The sequence below is a fragment of the Octopus bimaculoides genome, chromosome 9 (assembly GCF_001194135.2).
Source record: "Octopus bimaculoides isolate UCB-OBI-ISO-001 chromosome 9, ASM119413v2, whole genome shotgun sequence".
NCBI classification, from domain to species: Eukaryota; Metazoa; Mollusca; class Cephalopoda; order Octopoda; family Octopodidae; genus Octopus; species Octopus bimaculoides.
In genome coordinates this window covers 23,314,827-23,337,380 of record NC_068989.1, presented here as the reverse complement: position 1 = coordinate 23,337,380, position 22,554 = coordinate 23,314,827, and the positions used below count along the sequence as shown (strand labels likewise).

At 36.5% G+C, this 22,554-nt stretch overlaps 2 protein-coding genes across 2 annotated transcripts in view; one reads left to right on the top strand and one right to left on the bottom strand.

Moving 5' to 3' along the window:
* Positions 1 to 203: 203 nt before the first annotated feature.
* LOC106868946 (uncharacterized) lies at positions 204 to 731 on the top strand. The gene has a single exon (XM_014914420.1). The coding sequence runs from the start codon at positions 204 to 206 to the stop codon at positions 729 to 731; it is 528 nt and encodes a 175-aa protein (XP_014769906.1).
* A 6,567-nt stretch (positions 732 to 7,298) lies between these two features.
* Positions 7,299 to 22,554, bottom strand: part of LOC106868947 (checkpoint protein HUS1) — a 28,639-nt gene continuing 13,383 nt past the window's right edge. Inside the window, exons 6-8 of the mRNA XM_014914421.2 lie at positions 12,565 to 12,664; positions 9,808 to 9,939; positions 7,299 to 7,604 (exon numbers count right to left, since the gene is read on the bottom strand). Coding sequence (XP_014769907.1) covers positions 7,519 to 7,604; positions 9,808 to 9,939; positions 12,565 to 12,664 — 318 coding nt within the window. The 3' untranslated portion in view covers positions 7,299 to 7,518. The remainder of the gene's footprint in view (positions 7,605 to 9,807; positions 9,940 to 12,564; positions 12,665 to 22,554) is intronic.

Genomic DNA, 22,554 nt, shown 5'->3' with positions numbered 1-22,554 from the left:
AACAAAATTGTTTTTACAAAATTCTTTTTTCTCTCTCTTGTGCACACTGTAACTTACAAAACACAAAACAAGAACACGGAAAATATTGTCTTTTCTTTAAGCGGTGAATTTTCTTTTTGGCCTCTCACATATTTCATACGACTTCGTTTTCATTGGTTCTCTCCATTCCCTTTTCCTACCTTGACAGAGTCATCCCAGTAGACATGTCGCATGGTTTACCCACATTCATCGGTGATACCGATGTCTATTTCGCTCAATTGGAGGCGTATTTCCAGGTCTACGACATCTCGTTGTCCAAGAGATTAAAGTTGCTTTATTGCAATCTACCTCCATCGCTTGCAAAAGTGTCTAAAGACCTAATCACATCTCTAAAAGACGACGCCACATATGACGAGGTGAAATACGAGATCCTACGCAGGACCACCAGGTCTGCCACCAGCCGATTCAATGAGCTGATGGCAGACGAGCAGCTCGGGAACAGGACCCCCACAGAATTTCTGCGCCATTTGCGAGATCTGAGCAGAGAGTCAACAGATGCTCCACTTCTCCGCAAGATTTTCTTTTCTCGCCTACCGTCGCACGTACAAACAATTCTAGCGACGGCATTTGAGTCCAACACTGTGGACCAAGTGACCACAATGGCCGATAGAGTCCTTGAATTCTCGGGAAACCCTTCAGCACTAATTTCAAGTGGAAATTCAAATTCCCGGGGTCACTGCACCAACCATTAGCTACAATTTGTCAGCGCTACTTGCTGCATAAACACACTCATGTCATTTCTAAACAGTTTGGTTTTCTTTCTTCTTCGTTTTTTATTATACCTTTATGAAGAACAAGCAAAAACATCCCATAAAGAACTCAGACTGGAATATAAGTGCAATCATAGTGAAGGCTGTGGAATTTCAAGGATCCACATGGGTTACAGTTTCATGCCATGTGATAAAAGTGATCAGCTGACAAGGATGCAGTTGAGAAATTTGACAATTTACTAAGTTAGTCAGTAACGAAAATTTAACTCCACAATTTGTGCCGCTCCCAACCCTCAACACTGGTCTGAATTTCTTTCCATTGTCCTGCTGGGTTGCCAATCAGCTGTAAAGGAGGATCTAGGCTACTCCTCTGCTGAACTTTTGTATGGCACCACTTTGGCGCTACCTGACCAAATGTTGACACTTGCCGACATACCAAACACTGATCTTGCATCATACATTACACAACTCAGGTCATTCTTCGCTGACCTACCACCAATGCTTCCACGCAACAAGTCTTTGTCTTCTGCAGTCCCTCCGAACATTTCTACATGGACTTATGTATTCATACAGAATGATTCCATCAAAGGACCACTCACACTGCCTTACTCAGGTCCCCATCATGTTCTTAAGAGTACACCTAAACTGTTTACATTAGACATTAACGGTAAAAAAGAGTATCTCTATTGACAGAGCAAAAAAAGCTTTTTCTGAAACACTTATATTATTCGCAGACACACCTCTCATACCACAAACACTTCCACTCTCACAGACACCACCTCCACCATCACAGCACATCTAATATTTTAGATGTGCTGTGGCCTAGCATGGCAGAACTACCTAAATAACGGCTCCGTTCAAAAGGCTGGAAAGGAAGATATCAGAGATATGTCTTTTTACTTGAGGTCTCAGATATGTACAAGTAGAATAAGTTATACAAAATATTTACTAGTGAAGAAAGATCATGTTCATCTTCTGTGGATAGTAAACAAAGTTACAAAATAAATTTTTATTTTGCAATACTAGTTACATCGATTAACTCAGTTTCAGAATGCTTTGAACAACTGGAACAAGTAAATTCCATTTTTGGCTTTCTGTATGATATAAAATCTTTGCAATATAAAACTTCTCATCAAGTAATAGAATTTTGCATAAAACTTGAGTCTGCCTTATAGGTTGGACAAGGACCTTTACTGCAGCCTAGCTATTGAGCTGCTCTGCAGAGGAGGGATTTCCAGTGAAGCAGTAAGCAAGACCCAGACTAAAATGGTCGATCATACTCTCCCTGACATTGTAGATGAATGAAGTGGACTCTCCCTGACATTGTAGATGAATGAAGTGGAATAAATGATACTTCGACATACTCATGTGTGGTTATTAACAAAAGCTACAAGTGGTGACCCAAAATAGAAAACATGCAAGCATGGCAAGCGAGAATACCACAATTCTGGTCAAAACAGGCTGAGATATGGTTCACACAAGTGAAGAACAGTTCACGAATGGGAATATCACCTCGGACCTGACAAAGTATTCCTATGTAAAAAGCAATACTGGATGAGGATATAAGTGTACTAGATTTCAGAGTTAAATCATGGTTACAAAATATCAAATATAATACCGATAACTGATACACTGGGATCTGTGCAGGGATCAACAGTTACATGACTATCAGAAAATGACAGACCATGGTTAGTACATTACGTAGATAATAAATATGCTTGGTATCCAAATCAAACTTACAATATCACTCACTTAAATAGTAATTGGACACATAATGTACCAGTAATTAGAGAAGGTAAATTGCAACACATACACAGCAACAGATTATTTAGGAAAGACTGGTGGGGTTGGCAAGGAAGAGAACTACCAGGCAATGAGGAAAAAGAACAAAATGCAGAAGAATTACTATCTTACTTCAATACAGGTGCATTGCAATACCTATACTCTGGAGAAACAGCATCATACAAATGAGTCAATAGAAATCCAAGTTGGTTTAATGCTATGGGTTATTACGCTTTCTTAACAACACATGAACCACCAAAAATAAAACAAGATAACGGCCTGCCATGCAAGGTTAATACATACTCTAAAAATTCAATATGGGCTCCTACTAACGATGGCAGCTGGAGTACAGATTTGGCAGTTGACAAAGGCGCACAGGAGGAAAATACAGGCAGACCACACTTAACACAATTTCGAATCAATCCTTCAAATCCTCGTCCAATTTGCACACTAGACGCTTTACCTATTTCAGCTGCATCCAATAATCCCTCACAAATAACATTCGTTATTACAATAACGTATGAGTCAGAAATAGATTTTCAATACATGTCAGGCAGTCCTCTAACCATGGGATGGATGGCATGGGGTAAAGACAAGGCAGTCATATGTAATTCAGCTAAGACAAATCTATGTAAATGGCCGCAAGGTATAAGTAATTATGAAACAACCAGAACTGGTAAAACCAGACAAGCTCTGCGTTAAAGTAATATTACTAAAAAACCTACAACCATTTCTTTTCATTTATTTCAGAATGCAAATGAGAAACTGTATATGCTAATATATCCATGGATACAAGAAAACGATTTTAAGATAATGTTATAGGCACCTTGCGATCTCTAACATCTCCGTTTTTGGCATCGCTCTGCACCATGGATCCACTCCCTCGTGACTCCACCTGGAACAGCGCTATATTTTCACCTTACGAACAACTTTTCCCTTCGGACTCAACACAGCCCCCTCCTCCTTGTGACTGTCTCCTCTACGACGAAGCAACACTTTTCTTCGACGACATGTATGTCAACAGGCACGGTAGCAACTTCGAAGAGGACACCGGAAGACAATACCACCACCATCAACAACACCTCTGGAATATATGGTGCAGTACAATTAGATACAGGTGAGATGCATGCTTTAAAATTACCACCAAAATTCGCCACATATAAAAAGGTCAGAAATATTGTCTGTCTGAAATTGAAATAAAATCTTGCAAACCAATTCCAAAAACGAAATATAATCAGCTTTGGCCGAGCTAGCAAGACGCTGAGACAGCTCCACTTCATTAAAACATGCATCTCATCCAAACTATACACAAAATCTATCAATTCAGCTGCCAAGCGATTTAGGACTCACAGAACATCAAGAAAGAAAACTAAAACATACGATGTTACAAAATATCTGTAGTGACGTCATTTGGTGCCAAAATACAGTCGCCATTACTGCGTTTTCATCCACGCATGCGCAGGGAATAGTTCCGAGGGAACACAGGAAGAGTCCCATGCGCATGCGTAGTTCAACTCTCTCAACATTTTCCCGCGTTTTATCTTCCTCTTGCGTCGACAACTTTGTGAGCGAAGGACGTGTTTTGTATCGCTCTCTTCGAGACCCAACACACTTGTGATGGGGACAGCGGACAAGTGATGAAACGACCAACAGCCGAATAACCAATGCTGTATGAATAGACCGACAAGAACTGCCGAATATCCATGCTGTTTGAATAACTACATAAATAAATATTGTTATGTTTCTGGTTTAGAGACTGCGTTATCCATTCTTAAATTTTTCCTTAAAGTTTGATGTGAGGAATTAATTATTTAACCTAAAGGTTGAATAAAGAAAGATATTTCTTACACATCAAAAAGAAAATATACACAGAAATCAACCAGTATCAGAAACGAAAGAGAGTCCTACTGCATGAACTTAAAACCATCACTACTCCATATGAAAGAGACAAATTCATGACAACCATCCAACAAGAATACCACCAGGTTAACCATGCCTGTTACAAACACTTCAACAATAAACTGAAGTGGATGAAACAGCAACAACGAGCCCAGAATGGTAAGAATCAATACAAATACCCAAAAAATATCAACGGGATTGTCATGTCAGAATGTAAACTACCAGAGGACTTTGACGCCAGGACACCGGAAGACAATACCACCATCATCAACAACAACAACAAAAACACCTCTGGAATATATGGTGCAGTACAATTAGATACAAATGAGATGCATGCTTTAAAATTACCACCAAAATTCGCCACATATAAAAAAGTCAGAAAAATTGATTGCCTGTCTGAAATTGAAAAAAGATCTTGCAAACCAATTCCAAAAACGAAATATTTACTTAATCGTAATCAAAAATTAAAAATATTCATAGAATTAAACACGGCCACTGTCATCTACCATCCGGCTGAAACACACTACTGCTCAAAGAAAGAGTGGAACACATATAACCATTTCCATATCATTTGGTACAGTTCCACAAGACCTGGTTAAAATCAGCAATTGAAATACATACGCTCGTTATATAAAAAGGCGAGTAACACCGTTACATAACTGAATGCCAGAGAGTTAAATTTCCTTCAGCTATGGCAAACTATTTTTGCCAGGCTCCTCGACAACTACTTATAAAATTCTCAACTTGGTGCGAACAACCTTACCTACCGAAATCATATAACGAACAAAACAAAGAAACACCACATAAAGAAAATCAAGAACCAACCTTCAAATCGAAGGCCAGCACTACACTCACACTATTTAACTACCTACAATATATCTTCACTTCAAAAAGATTTAGGTCAGAGCAGGACATGAAATCTTACTGGTTCAACAGACATAACACGACACCGTGATGAAGAAAGTTCTTGAGTGTGAAAAACTGAAAACACTCAATGAACCATTCAAAATGAAATTCAAAAAAAAAAATCGACTGGGATTTTTATAATGATAAGCAATACGTGAATGAAAACAACTCTTTCAAGGTTTTCAGAACTATTCTGATGACACAAGTTATTCTGGAAACAACTTTCGTAACATTTGTATGGGATGTCTTAAATAAGAAATCCCCCTAAAGAAATCTTTTGGTTATGCAGGGATTACCCAACACTGGGAAATCAATGATCGCTCACTCAATTGCTGACTTATTCAAACAAGTTTCTACTATACAAGGTACCACTAAGATTATCACAGATTCCTGGAGAGCATATAACAGCCTACCAAACCATTCCATTGTCAACCAGCGTCACCTTTGTGGATCCCAATGATGCCTCAGTCCACACAAACACCTTTCTTTTCTCCATGCGGTGTATGAAAATGAACCCAATATTTCTGTATCCAAAACAGAAAGCAGCAATTCTGAAGAGAACTCCAATAGCAACAGGTAGAACAAATCTATACCTGAATGGAGTAAGAAGTTAAAAACTATTTTTGTAAAGGATTTTTCTGAATAGAGTGGACCTACTCACAGACTTTCCCAGGAGTCAAAGCCATGAGTTTTTATTTTTCCAGTAAGCTTGTTTGAAGCGATTAATGCGGAAACCAAGTGTTACACATAAAGTGAAACTGTAAAAAAAGATAGCTTGCAGTTTACCACAAGCATAAAAGAAATAAGGGAATTTTTGGCCATAAATATTATTATGGGTATAAGAAAATTACCCAGAATTACAAATTACTGGAGTAATCATAAACCTTTCAGAGACCAGTACGTTTCCAATGTTATGACAAGGACATGAAAACATTGAAACGATTTTTTGTGAAAGACATAAGCAATACCACAGTACATGGAGAACCAAACTTCAATCCCTTATTTAAAATAAGACCCCTCAGAGAAGAATCAACATACAAAGTCATATAACCAATGATGGGCTAAGCTTAACTACCAAGATGAAGGAGAAACAACAACCCTACAGAACTCAAAGTTTTCATTGTGTCTGAACTACCATGCAAATATTATGAAGGAATAAATGCTCAACATTTCAAGATTGCTTTTCTTATTCATTCATACTCATCTAACACATAACACTGAACAATGAGATACATGCTCTCTTCATAAAAGGGCTAGTACATATATTCTAATTTTTCTTTGAATCTGTTTTGTATTTTTCATGCGTCTCCTAATAGGGTGCTGTTTGAACTGAATGTATTGCCAAGTCTAATTATTGACAAATGTCTTAAAAAAAAATTTTAATTTTATAAATATAATTTTTGCATTGACAAAATAAAATTTGACATATTTCACAACTTTTTACCCATGAATTAGCATCCCTGAAAAAAGTTGAAATGAAAAGGTTTTATAAGTACTTAACCAAAAATAAAGGTTTCAGACCAGACATGGAATGAATGTGTCATATAACAATGAGAATACAGATTTAATTTGATGTGAATGTCATATCTCAGAGAGAGAGAGATAGAACACATGGTTTTGTTATATCTTAATGAAGTTGCAGATATAACTTATCATGACTGTCACATTTCAGAGAAGGTATGGCCATAATTTGACATGGCTGTCACATCTTGAAAAATGAGTGACATGTTGTGACTGACACACTGCAGTGAAGATATTATAGTCCAAACATGATTGTCGTATCTGTGAGAAAATTAACTGGAATGTTTACATATTCTTCTCCCTGGGTAGGATATGAACTGTAAAATCTTTAAGGATAAGAAAAATAGGAATTTTGCAGTTCATGCTTATCCCAACACATTAATGATATAAATGAAATGAGACAGTCATACCTTAAAGTTAAAACCAAGTCAAAGATATGTATTTTCCAGCATCATACCTTCTGTTTTATGATAGTGACTGATTATAACAGATGGGTAATTATATAAAAAGCAAAAACAAACCCATACATTTCCAACAAATGTGAAATTGTGATAATAAAAAAAATTGTTTTACTTTGAATGGATGAATCAAAATACATCCACTTTGTTTATCTTTCTCTGTTCACATACGCCATAAAGTAAGTTTCCATAAAAGTCAAAAGTTAGACTGATACAGCTGGCATAAAATACTGGAGAGTTACATCATCATGAAGAAGTAAAATGTGTATCATTTGGTCTTCACTGAAATCTGCATCAGAAAAAAAACGAAAAAAAACATGAATAACAGGCAAACAAGAGTAGCAAAAAGTTTCAACAAAAACGAAAGATTAAATAATACAGTACAATGAATGATTAACCCATTGGTTTGTTTTTTCTTTTTGGTCGGTTTCATGTAATTTGAAAATGAGTTTAGTAAAATAACTATATTAAGCTGGTGTTTGGATCATAAATTCTCATTAAATTTTGATGAAAGATTTAATTTTGATCACTAATAAACTTTTACCATATTTCTGTCAAAATACACTGCCATTGTTTCAATTAATTCTTTAAATAATAAGGAATGAAGTGAAATAACCTTTTTGTTTTTAAGCTGGTGTCTGGAATGTATATCAACTTCAAATTTTGAAGGAAGGCTTTGATTACAGATCACTTTAAACCCTTTGGCGTTCAGAGTCAAATGCAATGCTAATTTATTCACATTGTTTTGAATTCATCCTGCTTTATCTTGCAGACTTCGTGATTGTTTATGTTCAAAATGATATTCTAGGGCAGGTGTGAGATGTCAGACCTGGCCAATTTGAACATACATCACTTATGTTCTAGATGGTCATAGACTCTTTAAATTTTCCACATAATGAGTACTGCCACCCCGAGGGGACAAAAGCACCTCATAGGTAAATAACAAATACCAATGATCATTGCTTCAAGGGACATTACTCTTGATGACATAGTTATGCTACTTTCATTTCGTCTTCCACTAAAGTTTTTACAATGCCCATTTACTGCCGATATTTGCACATTAGCACTTCCTATGCAATTTAAATCAACTTCTATTTATCTTTCAAATGCCTTCAGAAATTAATCAATATTATAAATATTCTCTGCTGTTACTGATACCAAGTTGTGACACTTGTACAGTTTTTACAACGCCTAATCACGGCAAACTGCCAATATTTGCACGTTAGCACTTCCTTGAGGAAGATGCCCTAAGGCTCAAACGTCTCAACCCTTCCTAAGGCCATTGTGACAATTTTCTGAACCCACTCAGCAAACATCATTCAGGCATTCAACTTAACCCCTCTCTACCTTCATTTTGCAGATAACCTTGCAATGCCACCAGGGAGAAAGTGAGCTCACATAGGTAGACTGTCTCATGCTGCTCTCAAAGTCAGATGATATCAGGATAACGAAACAAGACCAGAGGTCCCACAGACTGTCCCAGCAGGTTGATGCCACTGCCCATGCAGTACATGCACCTGCAATTTTTGCAACCATTAAGGCTTCAAAATCTAAAGAGCTGGTGGCCCGCCAAGCCTGTCATGCTGCAACTGTTGCCACCAGGGCGCTACTGAGTCATTTCAACAATGGACTATCCTATTGGCATGTCTTGCCAAAAACGCTTCAGCTGCAAGGGTTACAGAGTCACCTTGACAACAGGCTATCCAGTTGGCCCGTCATACCAAAAATGCTTCAGCTGCAGACTCTCAACAACAGCACACAGCCAGAAGGAAGTGTAATGCTGAAACTATTGCTACTGCAAGGGCTTCAGTCACAACAATGCACAGCTTGGAGGGCATGTAATGCTAAAACTACTGCTGCTGCACGGACTGCAGGGTCACCAGCACAGCACACAAATCATTAGGTTTTGAATTCTGCTTTAATATCCACTGCAAGGGCTTCAGAAATGGATGAACAAAGGACAATGCAACTTCAAACCAATGCAAACTTGAAGACTCTGCATAGGGGCACATCAAAGTCATTGGTCAGTCAGTGGTCTTTTAAAATACTTCACTATGACCCTGCCAAAGACTGCTTCCCACTGTGATGCTACCATCGGAAATATGCCTTATTTATCCGTTCTGTGCAGCAGAAAACACTTGCCCAATGTGCCATGCAATGGAACTGAACCTAAAACCATGTAGTTGGGAAGTAAACTTAACCACCCAGCCAAACCTATGCCATGCATTAGTGAATTCTATATAAACACATGTACAACTTTACAGAACAAAACTGGGATATGCAACGTAATCTAGGTAACCAAGAGAACAGGTTAGTGTTGGGCAGTGGTGAATTATTGCAGGATTGAACTGAGGTACTGGAATGTTGGTGTGTCGGTATTTTGTCTGGTAATCTATTTCTTCCAATTCTAGGTATGCACTGGGTTACAATGAAATGCTTAATAATGAACAAAGTTAATACCTTACTCTATGTAAAAGAAAGAATATACTTACTACATATAACACGTGACGGATTTAATTGTAGACCATTAAGAAATTGAGCAAATTTCTTGAGGTCAACTCTCACTTCAGAGAACTCAGAAGGATCTTTGGAAGAGGACTGGATCAGATCGCTATTTTTGTCCTCTGGAAAAGAATAAATTTATTGTAGAAAAGTGTAATTTAATATACAAAATGTAGGAGAGAAACATTTATTAAAGAATAAAAGCAAAATATTAGCATTTAAATAAACTTTTGTTTAAAGCAGTGGTTCTCAACCAGGGTCCATACAAGATTTTATGAGGATTTTATGGGGGTCCACACAAGCAAAATAGTAAATTGAGTCCAAATAGTATTTTATGGATCCATGAAAAATTTTTAGTTTAGATGTATTTATTACAAGAAGCAGCTATGTTTCTTTCTCTGACAATTTACATAGTCCTAGAAATTTTGAAAGAAGTAGCTATAAAACTATTTTTTAAACATCAAATAGCTACGGGGGATCCACCAGAGGAAAACTGTAATTAAAGGGGTCCATAGATAAAAAATAGTCAAGAACTACTGCTTCAGAGAATAATCTAGTTGAAGTTCTTTTGTTTCTATCAATCATTTTTTATACAATGACCAAAGTGTCATTTAATATACAAGATCCAAGGACCCAATGGATTGCATGAAGAGCCACTGTTTGTTTTGGCATGATTTCTGCAGCTGAATGCCCTCACTAATGCCGAACCACTTTACAGAGTGTACTGGGTACTTTTCTTGTGACACCAGCCACTAATGAGGCCGCCAAGTAAATTGCAAGACAAAGTAAGAAAAAAACCCTCAACTGAGTGAGGTTGCAGTAGAAAAGGAAGTGGTTTTATGCCAGGTGGTGAGAAGCTAAAGTATGACTGAGAGACAGACACAGGCATCATGGAGTAGAGGAAATTCATGGCTACTCTACATTATCTAGAATGGGTGCCTGGAAAGAAGATAAAGATGGTTATGACAAAGTATCAAAGCATACCATCAAGATAACGTGAGTATAAGAATACAGACGATTGGGAAGGGTGAGTAAATAAGTTCACGAGGGTGTAAAAAAAAGAATGACAAATTGTTAGAGATGGATAGTTCATGGTGAGTACTCTTGTCATGTGGAACAGTTGGCACAGTATTTGGTGTCAAGGAAGTTTGGCATCAGTAAATAAGCCAGTTCGATGCAACAGTGGATGTGACAGTTAATGTGAACAGTGGACAGTTTTGAACTTGCTGCGAAAATGGTCAGTGTGAACTTGGCAATGTAAAGAATGTGAAATGGTTACTGGACTAAGATGAATTCAGAAGTAACAACAGAGTCCAGTCGAAAAAAAAAAAAAGATTAAAAAAGAGGTAGAAAATAAATCATTAGACTGGTGAATAAAAGAAGAGCTCACCAAAAGAAGTCTACACATTTCAGAGGTAAATGGAAGAACTGAAAACTCTCTAAAGAACTGTCTATTTATTTCATAAATGTTTATTCACCTCTTTAATTAAAGTTCTTTTATTTTGGTTACACTTAATGGTTTTGTCAACTCTTTTGACTTCTGTAACCACCACCACTTCTGCTCTAAGCAAGTTGGCCTGCTGAACTCACCAATGGTCTTCTGAGCTATGGACACTGACTGTTGGTGCATGGCTAAGGTATCAGGAGGTTGCAACAATTGGCGTCAGAAATGGGATGGTAACAAACAAAACCATTTAGAATAACCAAAATAAAAGAACTTTAAGAGGTGAACAAACATTTATGGAATAAATAGACAGTGCTTTAGAGAGTTTTCAGAGAGTTCTTCCATTTACCACTGAAATGAGGTAAACGAAGTCAAAGTAAAACACACACAGTGGTTGCAGGAACAGGATAGGAAAAACTTGAACCAGAAGACAGATCTTTTAATGACACCAATTGTGGCACCCCATGCAGGCCTCCTGATACCACCAACAGGCTCCAACAGTCCGTGTCCGTGGCTCAGGAGACTGCACGTGACTTCAGCAAGCCAACTTGCTTAGAGCAGGCGGTTACAGAAGTCAGAGGAGTTGACAATAACCAAAATAAAAGAACTTTAAGAGGAGAATAAATAGTTCTTTTGAGAGTTTTTAGAAAGTTCTTTCATTTACCTCTGAAATGTGAAGACTTCTTTTGGTGAGCTCTTTTTTTATTCACCAGCCTAATGATTTATTCTCTACCTCTTCTTTTTTTATCATTTTTTTTTTTGACTGGACTGTTGTTACTTCTGAATTCATCTTAGTCCAGTAACCATTTCACATTCTTTACATTGTCAAGTTTACACTGACTATTTTCACATTGCAAGGTTTGTAAGAAGCTTGCTTTCCCATCACATGGTTCTGGGTTCACTCCCATTGCGTGATACTTTGAGCAAGTGTCTTCTACTACAGCCTCAGACTTACCAAAGTCTTGTGAGTTGATTTGGTAGGTGATAACTGAATGAAGCCCGTCATATATATATATATATATATATATATATATACATACACATGCGCATGTGTATCTGCCCCAACTGCCACTTGACAACCAGTGTTGGTGTGTTTATGTCCCCATAACTTGGCGGTTCAGTAAAGTGACTGATAGAACAAGCACTACGCTTAAAAAATAAAAAAAGTACAGGGAATCAATTCATTTGACTAAAATCCTTCAAGGTAGTGCCTCAGCATAGCAGTAGTCTAATAACTGGAAAAAAAAAGAAGAAAAAAATATGGGGGTAGGGAAAAGAAGTTTAAAATATAAAGGTTACTTACTCCATTTAGGGTTTGTCAAATCCCTGAAATAAGTACAAACAGATGCTACATCTGTTTCCACTGTTAACTTCATTTTACCATCATAGTTTGCAGAAACGATCTAGAAATTTAAAAAAAAAAAAAATGAAGTGCTATTTAAAAAAAATTATCATATATAGAATAGCTCAGTAAACTCTCATAATAATCTGTGAGGAGTCACAGATTATTATGAGAAAGGAATAATATTAGTCGTGATAAAATAAACAGAATGTAAAAATATTTAGTGAATGCAAGTGAAACAGCATTAAATTAAAATTGCCATTGTGTATCTTCCTAAATGTATATATAGTGTTGACAGGCATGATATTGTAGAACTGTCTGAGATAAAATCTCTCCATAGACTTGTGTTAAAACAAATACATATTGAAGCAAACATCACATCAATGACACGAGAATGACAGATGCAGTTTGCGATAAAATGGGGCTGCTCGATGTTTCAATTATGTATATCAAGTTTCTCTACAACCCAGCAAGATTTTCACAATACCAGTGGATGTATTATTCAATTTCCTAAATATCACAGGGATAAATTTTGTTTAGGCTTGTGACAAGTAGGTCCATATCACTGATGAAACCCCAAGAAACATGTCTGGCTTTCTCAAGAGTCACTACTGAGATGATGTTTGCCTCACTTCGCTATACACTGTGCTTTTAATACATCTATGAAAAGATTTCACCTCAGAACTCTACAGCATCATACAATTCAAGGGATATATATATTTCATATGTTACTGTTATGGGGATAATAGTTATAATGGAACACCCCTCTCATATGACAAGTGGTATGTGCTAGTCATTACAAATATTGTGATGTCAAGCAGTCGAGTAGTTGATCATACATAGTCATGACTTACTTGCCTAACTAACTATACTGTTATACAGGAGTGGACATTGTAACAGTCCAACAGAGGATTACAACAATGGTGACAAGGAATTAACAAACTCACAAGGAGTTATGAAACTCACAAAAGTTCTTTGTGCGAATTTTACAGTATACAAAATCATAAAATAATGGAAGAATTGTTAGCCAGTTTGCTCAAGTTGCAAAAACAGCAACAACAACAACTGAAAGAGCAACAACAATTACTATTACAACAACAAATGCTGCAATTAATGAATATCAAGTCGTCAAACAAATGCTGCAAAGATGTTCTTGCCAGATTTTATTGCAAACTCAATGACGGAATTTAAGTATGAACCAGACGAAGGAGTTACCTTCGAGGCGTACTATAGAAGATACGAACAGATCTTCAATAAAGAGCGCAAAGATTGGGACAATATGAAAACGCGTCTAATCTTAAGAAAACTGACAGCAGGAGAACATAGATGTTACAGCAATTACGTACTCCTGAAAAACCTTCTGACAAACTTTAAAAATACAATAGACATACTGTGTAATATTTTTAGCAAGGAAAGCTTGTTCAATACACACTGGAAATGTTTGAACCTAGAAAAGAACAAGGAGGGCTACATCACACATGCTGGCAGAGTTAACTTAAAATGTGAAAAGTTCTAACTGGACAAATTAACAACAGATATGTTCAAGTGGCTGATATTTACTTGGACTAACTGCAGAAAAAGATGCAGAGGTTAGAACAAGAATTCTCACTAAGCTGGAGCAAAACCATGCTATAAACCTTACAAGTGTCAGAAGAATGTGAAAGAATAGTAAATTTAAGATACGACAGAAAATTTAACAAGTGAAACAAGTGTGAAACAGGCAGAATAGAAAGCAAGTATATACTAAAGTACAGTACAAACAGGACAAGAATCAAGAAACAAACCCATGTTTTGCATGTGAAGGTCTACACCTGAGAAAAAACTGCCCGTTTAAGACTGTTTCTGTTGTGGAAAAACTGGACACATAAAAGCACACTATAAAACCAAGATGACAAAACGTTGGAACAAAGGAAAAAAAATAAACAAGATGTCATGGAAAGAAAATGGTAATATGACAAAGAGGAAATTCGTAAATGTGAAAATTGAAAATACAAGAGGTAAAATGCAGTTAGTTACTGGAAGTGATATTACCATTGTGAATGAAGAAACGAAGTATATCGGTAAGCCGAAATTAAGTAAATCTACAAAAGTATCACACAGTGTTACGGGTAAAAGATTGTATTTTGTAGGCAACTTTGTGTGTAATGTGACATTTCACGACCAAATGAAAACAGCAAAGGTATATGTATTAAAAAATTCCGTTAATCTATTCAATACAGGTGGATGGAACTATTCAAATTGTGGAATACACCTATTAGTGTTTTGTGCAGGAATATAGTCAGTTCAGTCGAAGGTTCGAATGCAGCTGAGGGATTGAAACAAAAAATAAAACATTTATTTCCAGATGTTTTCTCAGATAAACTGGGCTGCTACACAAAAAACAAAGACAAAAATTGTAGTAAAATATAGTGCAACACCTGTATTTAAGCTAAAACGGAAGGTGCAGGGGTGGCTGTGTGGTTAGTAGCTTGCTTACCAACCACATGGTTCCGGGTTCATTCCCACTGCGTGGCACCTTGGGCAACTGTCTTCTACTATAGCCTAGGACTGACCAAAGCTATGTGAGTGGATTTGGGAGACGGAAACTGAAAGAAGCCCGTCATATATATGTGTATACACATACATATATATATATATGCATGTGTGTGTGTGTGTGTGTTTGTCTCTTTAGCATTGCTTGACAATCGATGCTGGTGCGTTTATGTCCCCGTCACTTAGTGGTTCGGCAAAAAGAGACCGATAGAATAAGTACTAGGCTTACAAAGAATAAGTCCCGGAGTCGATTTGCTTGACTAAAGGCGATGCTCCAGCATGGCCGCAGTCAAATGACTGAAACAAATAAAGAGAGAGTACTGTTCATGGCACTAGAACAAGTAAATAATGAACTCGAAAGTCTTGAAAGCCTAGGAATAATCAAGAAGATGGACCACTAAGATTGGGCAGCACTTATGGTCTACGTAAAAAGGAAAAATAAGAATTTGTGCAGATTTTTCAACAGGGTTCAATGATTGGTTAATCTCATGTAACTACCCACTGCTGAATCCTGAGGAAGTGTTTGCAAAATTGAATGGAGGGAAATTCTTCTCAAAATTAGACTTCTCAGAGGCATATCTACAAATCCAAATAGAAGAAGAATGCTCACACTTATTAGCCATGAATACATGACTTCCCTATCGCCTATTTAGACAATATCCTAATAAAAAATGAATCACATGAACATATAGAACACGTAAAGAAGGTATTCGAAAAAATAAGGAAAATGCAAATTTCGATGTCTTTCTCATGATCATTATTTAGCATGCTGGCATGGGCTGGATGACTCAAGAGATGATAAACCAGCAAACTGCACCAAACTCCAGTCTGCTTTGGCATGGTCTCTATGGCTGGATGCCCTTTCTAATACCGGTACACTTTACAGTGCACTGGGTGCTTTTTATGCATCAATGGCACTAGTGAGATCACCAACTAGCAAGACAAGACCCCCTCAAATGAGAGGGTGTGGTATTGGGGGAGATGGCTTAATACCAGGAAACGAGAAGCTAAAGTATCACATTGTGAAATCAGGATTTAGATTCCTGGCACCTTCTAGATGAAGCCATTTTAAGTCATGAAACCCCAAGGCAAACATGATAAACTGTAACGGTATGTATAAGTGGAGGGAAGTTGTGGAAGAGGGAGGTCCCGGGAAAACCTGGGATGAAATACTGAAGGCCAATCTCAAAACATTACAATGAGGATGACAGAGAACTGTAGCACACTGCTGCACTCAAGAAGACATGTCCACTACAACAATTGAGATCCTAAAGACAAGATACCACATAAAAAGCACTGGTTTGGGTGCCGGTGCCATGTAAAAAGTAACCAGTACACCCTGTAAAGTGATTGGTATTAAGAAGGGCATCCAACTGTAGAAACCAAGCCAAAATGGACTATGGAACCTAGTGCAGCCCCTGGCCTTGCCAGTTCCTGTCAAGCCATCCATCCAAAGCCCATATGGAAAACAGATAATGACTGATGATACTAAATTGAACTAAGGTGCTGAAAAGTTCCTGGCTTTAAAGCTATCATGAAAGGCCTGGTTGGAGACCCAACCTTCGGAGTTCTATTACAGGGCTTAGAAAAACTGAAGGACAGTTGCAATAAGTTTGTGAATCTGAGAGGGGAACATGTTGAATAAAATCACAATTAACTGATCTTCCTGTATATTCTTTTACCCAAAGCCAGGAACTTTTCAGCACCTCCTCATATGCACAGGGAAAACATTAATTACATTGTTGCATAGCCATAATTAACTAGGTTTGAGTAAACATGCAACAAGACAGCTGACTAAACAGGGAACAACCTACTTCACTAGTTATATTAGTTTACCATTCTTTAAGCCTGGTTTTAGACCAAACTTTCAATCAATGGTTGGTTGCATAGGGTATGAATATTGTAAGTCAAAGTAAGTTGCATTAGTTGTACTGTTTTCAGTATGTTTTCAGTATAGTGGTACTTTAGAATTTACTAAAAACAACAAATCAATTTAGTAAGGAAAAATGTTTTTTACTGAAATTTCCTAGCACTTTCCAAGAAATGATTGAAAAACGTGATTAAACCAGATAAATTTACTGACACACTGGAATCATCCCAGAAGTAAAACAAATTAACTTCTAATAACGGTAATATTTTCTGAATAAATCTGACCTTTCAAATCTTTATTATTGTAATACCTGTTACCTTCGGATAGCTTAATTAAGAAATTAAATTACAAGACTTCCAAGAAATCAAGTAAACAAGTTATCTCCCTTAACTTGTTTGTTACAGTTGACATTCGAAAATCTGGTTCCTCTATACTGTATTGGCAAGCCACGGTTTTCTGGAGGCGCCATTTAGGTTTTGATGCTCATTCCTTCTCATTTTATCATTTATTTGCTGCTGTATAGCTCCATAATGGATTCAGTAAAGAAAGAGGTGGCGTAAAACGTAAACATCATGCATTGTCGATAGTAGAGTAAGTGGAAATGCTAAAGAAACTTAATAGCAGCGCGTCTGTGTGAACCATTTGTGAAACATACGACATTGGCTATTCAACAGTGTATGATATTAAAAAACAAAAGGAAAAACTGTTCCAGCTCTTCTCTGACAGTGGATCAAAAAAAGCAAATGTTTGTGAAGAAATCAATGACAGAGGGAAAAAGTTTGGAACTGGACCAAGTTCTCATAACCTGGTTCAATCTTCGTGTAAGTGAAGGTGTGAAAATTTCTGGTGAGTCGTTAAAGGAACAAGCCAAAGTTTTTCATGAAGAGCTGGGGTTGCAACACAAGTGTGAATATTCAGAAGGTTGGCTGCATCGTTTCCAGTTGCTACATGGCTTACAGTTTCGTGCATTGTGTAGTGAAAAAGCATTTAATAGACAAAGATGCAGCTAATGAATATGTAGATGAATTTGCAAAGTCAGTTAGTGATGAACATTTAAGTCCTGAACAAGTGTACAATGCTGACGAGACTGCCTTGTTTTGGAGCTGTACGCCAAAATGATATCTGACAACTGAGAATATAGAATCACCATCGGGGTTTAAAGCTTCAAAGGATCGCATCATAGTAATGTGCTGCTCTAATGTTACGAATAAGTTGCTTGTTATCAGGAAAAGTTTACATCTAAGGGCTTTCAAGGGAATGACACAGTTTCCTGTCTATTACTGTGCCAACAAGAAGGGGTGGGTTACCACTGATATTACATTAGATTGGTTTCAAAAATGTTTTGTCCCTGAAAACATCAACACTGAAAGATGGATGGCATAAATTGTGGCCAAGTTTAATGTTTACTTCTCATTGTAACGAAGGCACTGAAAATAATTTTGGAGAGTTTAGGGTTTCCAAAGAAATGCAGCCTATACAGGAATTTATTGCTAATGTTAAAGATGTAACTAATCCTGATGCCAGAGCTTTCATCAAGGATAAATGAATATGTTTTAACAGAATGGATGGATATTGATGATAATGTGCCTACAGTTCATTATAGATTCTGAAATTGTAGATATGATTAAAAGTCCAGAGAGAAATGCCTGTACAGGTAGTGATGAAGATGAAAGCAGTGATGAAAATGAGGAAGATGTGAGAGAAAGAATCTTTATTGACAGGTTAATTACATTGACAACTGAACTGCTGGCTGGACTAGAAGAATGAAGTTTTGTAAGTGAACAAGAAATCATAAATGTTTACTTGCTCCAAAGTAGACTTATTAGAGAAAGACCCAAATATATAAAGCAATAGACACTGCACAATATATTCAAGAAAATAACCAGGAAGCAGGAAGAAGCTGCAGCAGTGTCCACACTTGATAATCCACTGCCATCAAGTTCAAGTCAATCAGATGTGCTGTCACCACCATCAACATTTCCTCCTGTGTCACTGATGAAGATAATGATCCTGACAGCCCATCTTTCAAGGATACAGTAATGATTAAAATTCTAAGGAACTATTTTATCTAGCTGAATTAAAATTCAGAGGATTTTTTTAAATTAAAATTCTGAGAAGCTATTTTATTTAGTTGAATTAAAATTCTGTAGACCTATTTTATTTAATTAGTGAACATTAAAATTTTATTTGCTTTTTATTTAGTGTTCAATTTTCTCTCTTTAAAGGACTGTACAGATAATAATTTTCTGTTAAATATATACAGCATATATAACCATAAAAACTCTGGCTTTTTTAAAATCCAGCATTCCTCAGGTCTGGAGGTTGCCAGATTTCTTTATGTCAACCTGTACTAGATATAGATCTTTAGAACAATTATTCCTATTAGACAAAAACTGCCACCTCTTGTAAGATGGCATGAAGACATTAACATACTCATTATTAAAACAATGAATAATAAACACTATTTTGTACTTAGCACACAAAAGATTTTGACAAGGTTCCATACTTTTTAATCTGGTATGTTCTAAGAATGTAGGTGATGGCTCAAAAGAATAGGTTCAAGCATTGTATAAGAAAGCTATAAGTTTTGAGTAGGCAGAGATTTTTTTTAAGGAATCTAGTGCAGAGGTGACATTCATAATGACTCTTAGCTTAACCTCTAATTAGTCAATTAAGTTTGTGGAAGTTCAAACAAGAGTTGATAGCTAACTGTCTTTCAGAGTTTTTATTCAATGACTGCTCCTTGTAAAATCTAGCACAATGTTGCAGAAAAGTTCCAAATCTGGTTGAATGGTCAAGAGTATAAGCGTCTTGTCTTATCTCTTTAGCATTTAAACTGGTTATATCCGGCCCTTGTTCTACCTTCTATCTGGCTTCTCATACCTATTCTACAATGTCATTCTAAAAATAATCACATACTTGAAATATTGAAACTGCACGATAATGCCCGATTAATTAAATATAATGCAAATATATAAGCACTGCATTTGACAAAATAATCTGAATGCTAAAGGGTCAAAGTTAACATACTAAGAACCAAAACAAATCGGTTATAAAGAACATAAAAACTACAGCAGTATTTAGGAAGAGGTCCTTATAAGAGTACACAGTACAATTTATGAATAAACAAAAGATTAGATTCCTCTTATGAGACCAATTTCAGATGTAAAGGAAGAAGAAATGGGAATATGTCAAAACTTGATTTAAAATGATGCAGGATATAAACACACTAAAAAATATGCAATCAGTATTTTACTTAACATTAAGGCAGCAAGCTGACAGAATCATTAGCATGAAAGATGCTTCTCAGTAATTTTGTTATTGTAAGACTAATGATTGTTTTGTGGACCTTAAACTTAGGATGATGCAATGAATACACAAGTTATTTGTCCATCCATATGATAACCCATTATATCTTGTGATATTGATATCCTAATATCAAGGTACCCTGTAAAAATCATTGGTGTAACTGCTGGTACCTGGTAATAAGCCCCGGTGATGGTGCCATGTAACAAGCACTATCACCAGTGGTGCTTATTACATGGCAAAATGTCTTGTGGCATTTCACCCATCTTCACATTCTGAGTTTGAATACTGCTGAGGTCAACTTTGCCTTTCGTCATTTCGAGGTCAATAAAATAGGTACCAGTTGGGTATTGGGGTTGATGCAATCGACTTATCCCTCCTCCAAAACTGCTGACTTTGTATCGAAATTTGAAACTAATATTTTACTAAACATTTTCATAGTAATTCCCTTTCATAAGTGGACTAAATCAGAAGAGGGCAGGTAGGTAGGTAGGGGTGCGTGCGTGCGTGCGTGTGTGTGTGCGCTAGCAGAGATACCTGGCCTTGCTCGGGATTAAAATGGCATAGGTTTTTATTGCTTTACTTGTTTCAGTCATGTGACTGTGGCCATGGTGGAGCACCGCCGTTGGTCAAAGAAATCAACCACAGGATTTATTCTTTGTAAGCGTAGTACTCATTGTGTCAGTGTCTTTTACCAAACCGCTAAGTTACGGGAATGTAAACACAGCAACATCAGTTGTCAAGCAATGGTGGGGGTACAAACACAAGACACAGGCACACACATATACAAATATACACATATATACGACAGTCTTCTTTCAGTTTCCGAGTAAGAAATCCACGGTATTTTTATAAAAGCTTACGCCGTTCACCGTGCAATGAGTAACGAAAATAGTCTAATAACTGAGCATATAATATATATATATAATTCTAAAATATGAAGTTTCGTAACATTGTTTACAAAATAATCCAGTAAAAAGACGATATTGAAAAAATCAGTTATGTTTCTCTCTCGCTATCTGTTTACAGCGTAGGTAGAAGGGGATTGAACTCATGTTTGCAAATAATGACGATTTGAAAATTGTTAGAACTGATGGTTTAAAATTATTTTTAATTCACGTGTTAGGAAGCAACCAAAAAAAAAAAAAAAAAAAAAAAAAAAAAAAAAAAAAAAAAACAAATGGCTGATTCCAGGCATTTTCGACCATGAGGAATCCATTGGTGCGATTCCCAGATTGCTATCTTGTAAGGTGTAGATTTCTATAGATGCAACACACACACACACAAACCGAGCTATACTATAGCTATAGAAGATATAGATATATATATATATATGTATATATATATAAAGTCAGATTCTGATTGATTGAACAAATGAACACAGCTGTGTCTAATGATCAAAATGGCAGTTTGAATAAATGTTATGGAATACAGCAAGAAGAAAACATTGTAATTAAGAAAATCTGGTCAGCCATTGCATGAAGACCTACCACCAACCATCTTAACTGCAAGTTGTCTCTGGGTCAAGGAATGTCTGGCTAAGAGTGAGGCTAACATTGCACAATTTTCTTTCATTTAAATCTAATTCACATGCATGTCATTACATCATCGTCAATAACACACAACATCCATTTTCCATACTGGTAAGGGTCAGACAGCTTGATAGACTGGTGCAGCTCCTGGCCTTGCTGGTTTCTGTTTTGGTTTGGTCTCTAGTTTCTAGGATGCCCTTCCTAATGCCAACCACTTTACAGAGAGTACTTATTACATGGCACCATCACCAGTGTGTGTGCAAGGTACCAGCAGTTACACCAATGCTTTTTACCTGGCACTTTGGTTTTAGGATATTGATATCACAAGATATAATGGGTTATCATATGGATGGACAAATAACTTGTGTATTCATTGCATCATTCTAAGTTTAACCCTTTCGTTACCATATTTCTAACCAAATTACACCCCTTATGTGTTTCAATTAATTTCTAACATAATCATAAATTTAGGCTGGTTTCGTTAAACAACTAACTTTTTTATTTATCAACATATTAATGTGATTTTTGGAAGATAAATTAACGAACGGTTCTCAACCAATTCTATACCAAAATTTTTGTCACAAAGTGACTTTAATTACAGGTAAATACAGGTAAATTCAACAAAATATAAAATTATTAAAATTTTTGTTCAAACATCGCTATAGAAAATGGGTTATTAGCTAATATTCAATTGGGTATACAACAAAATAT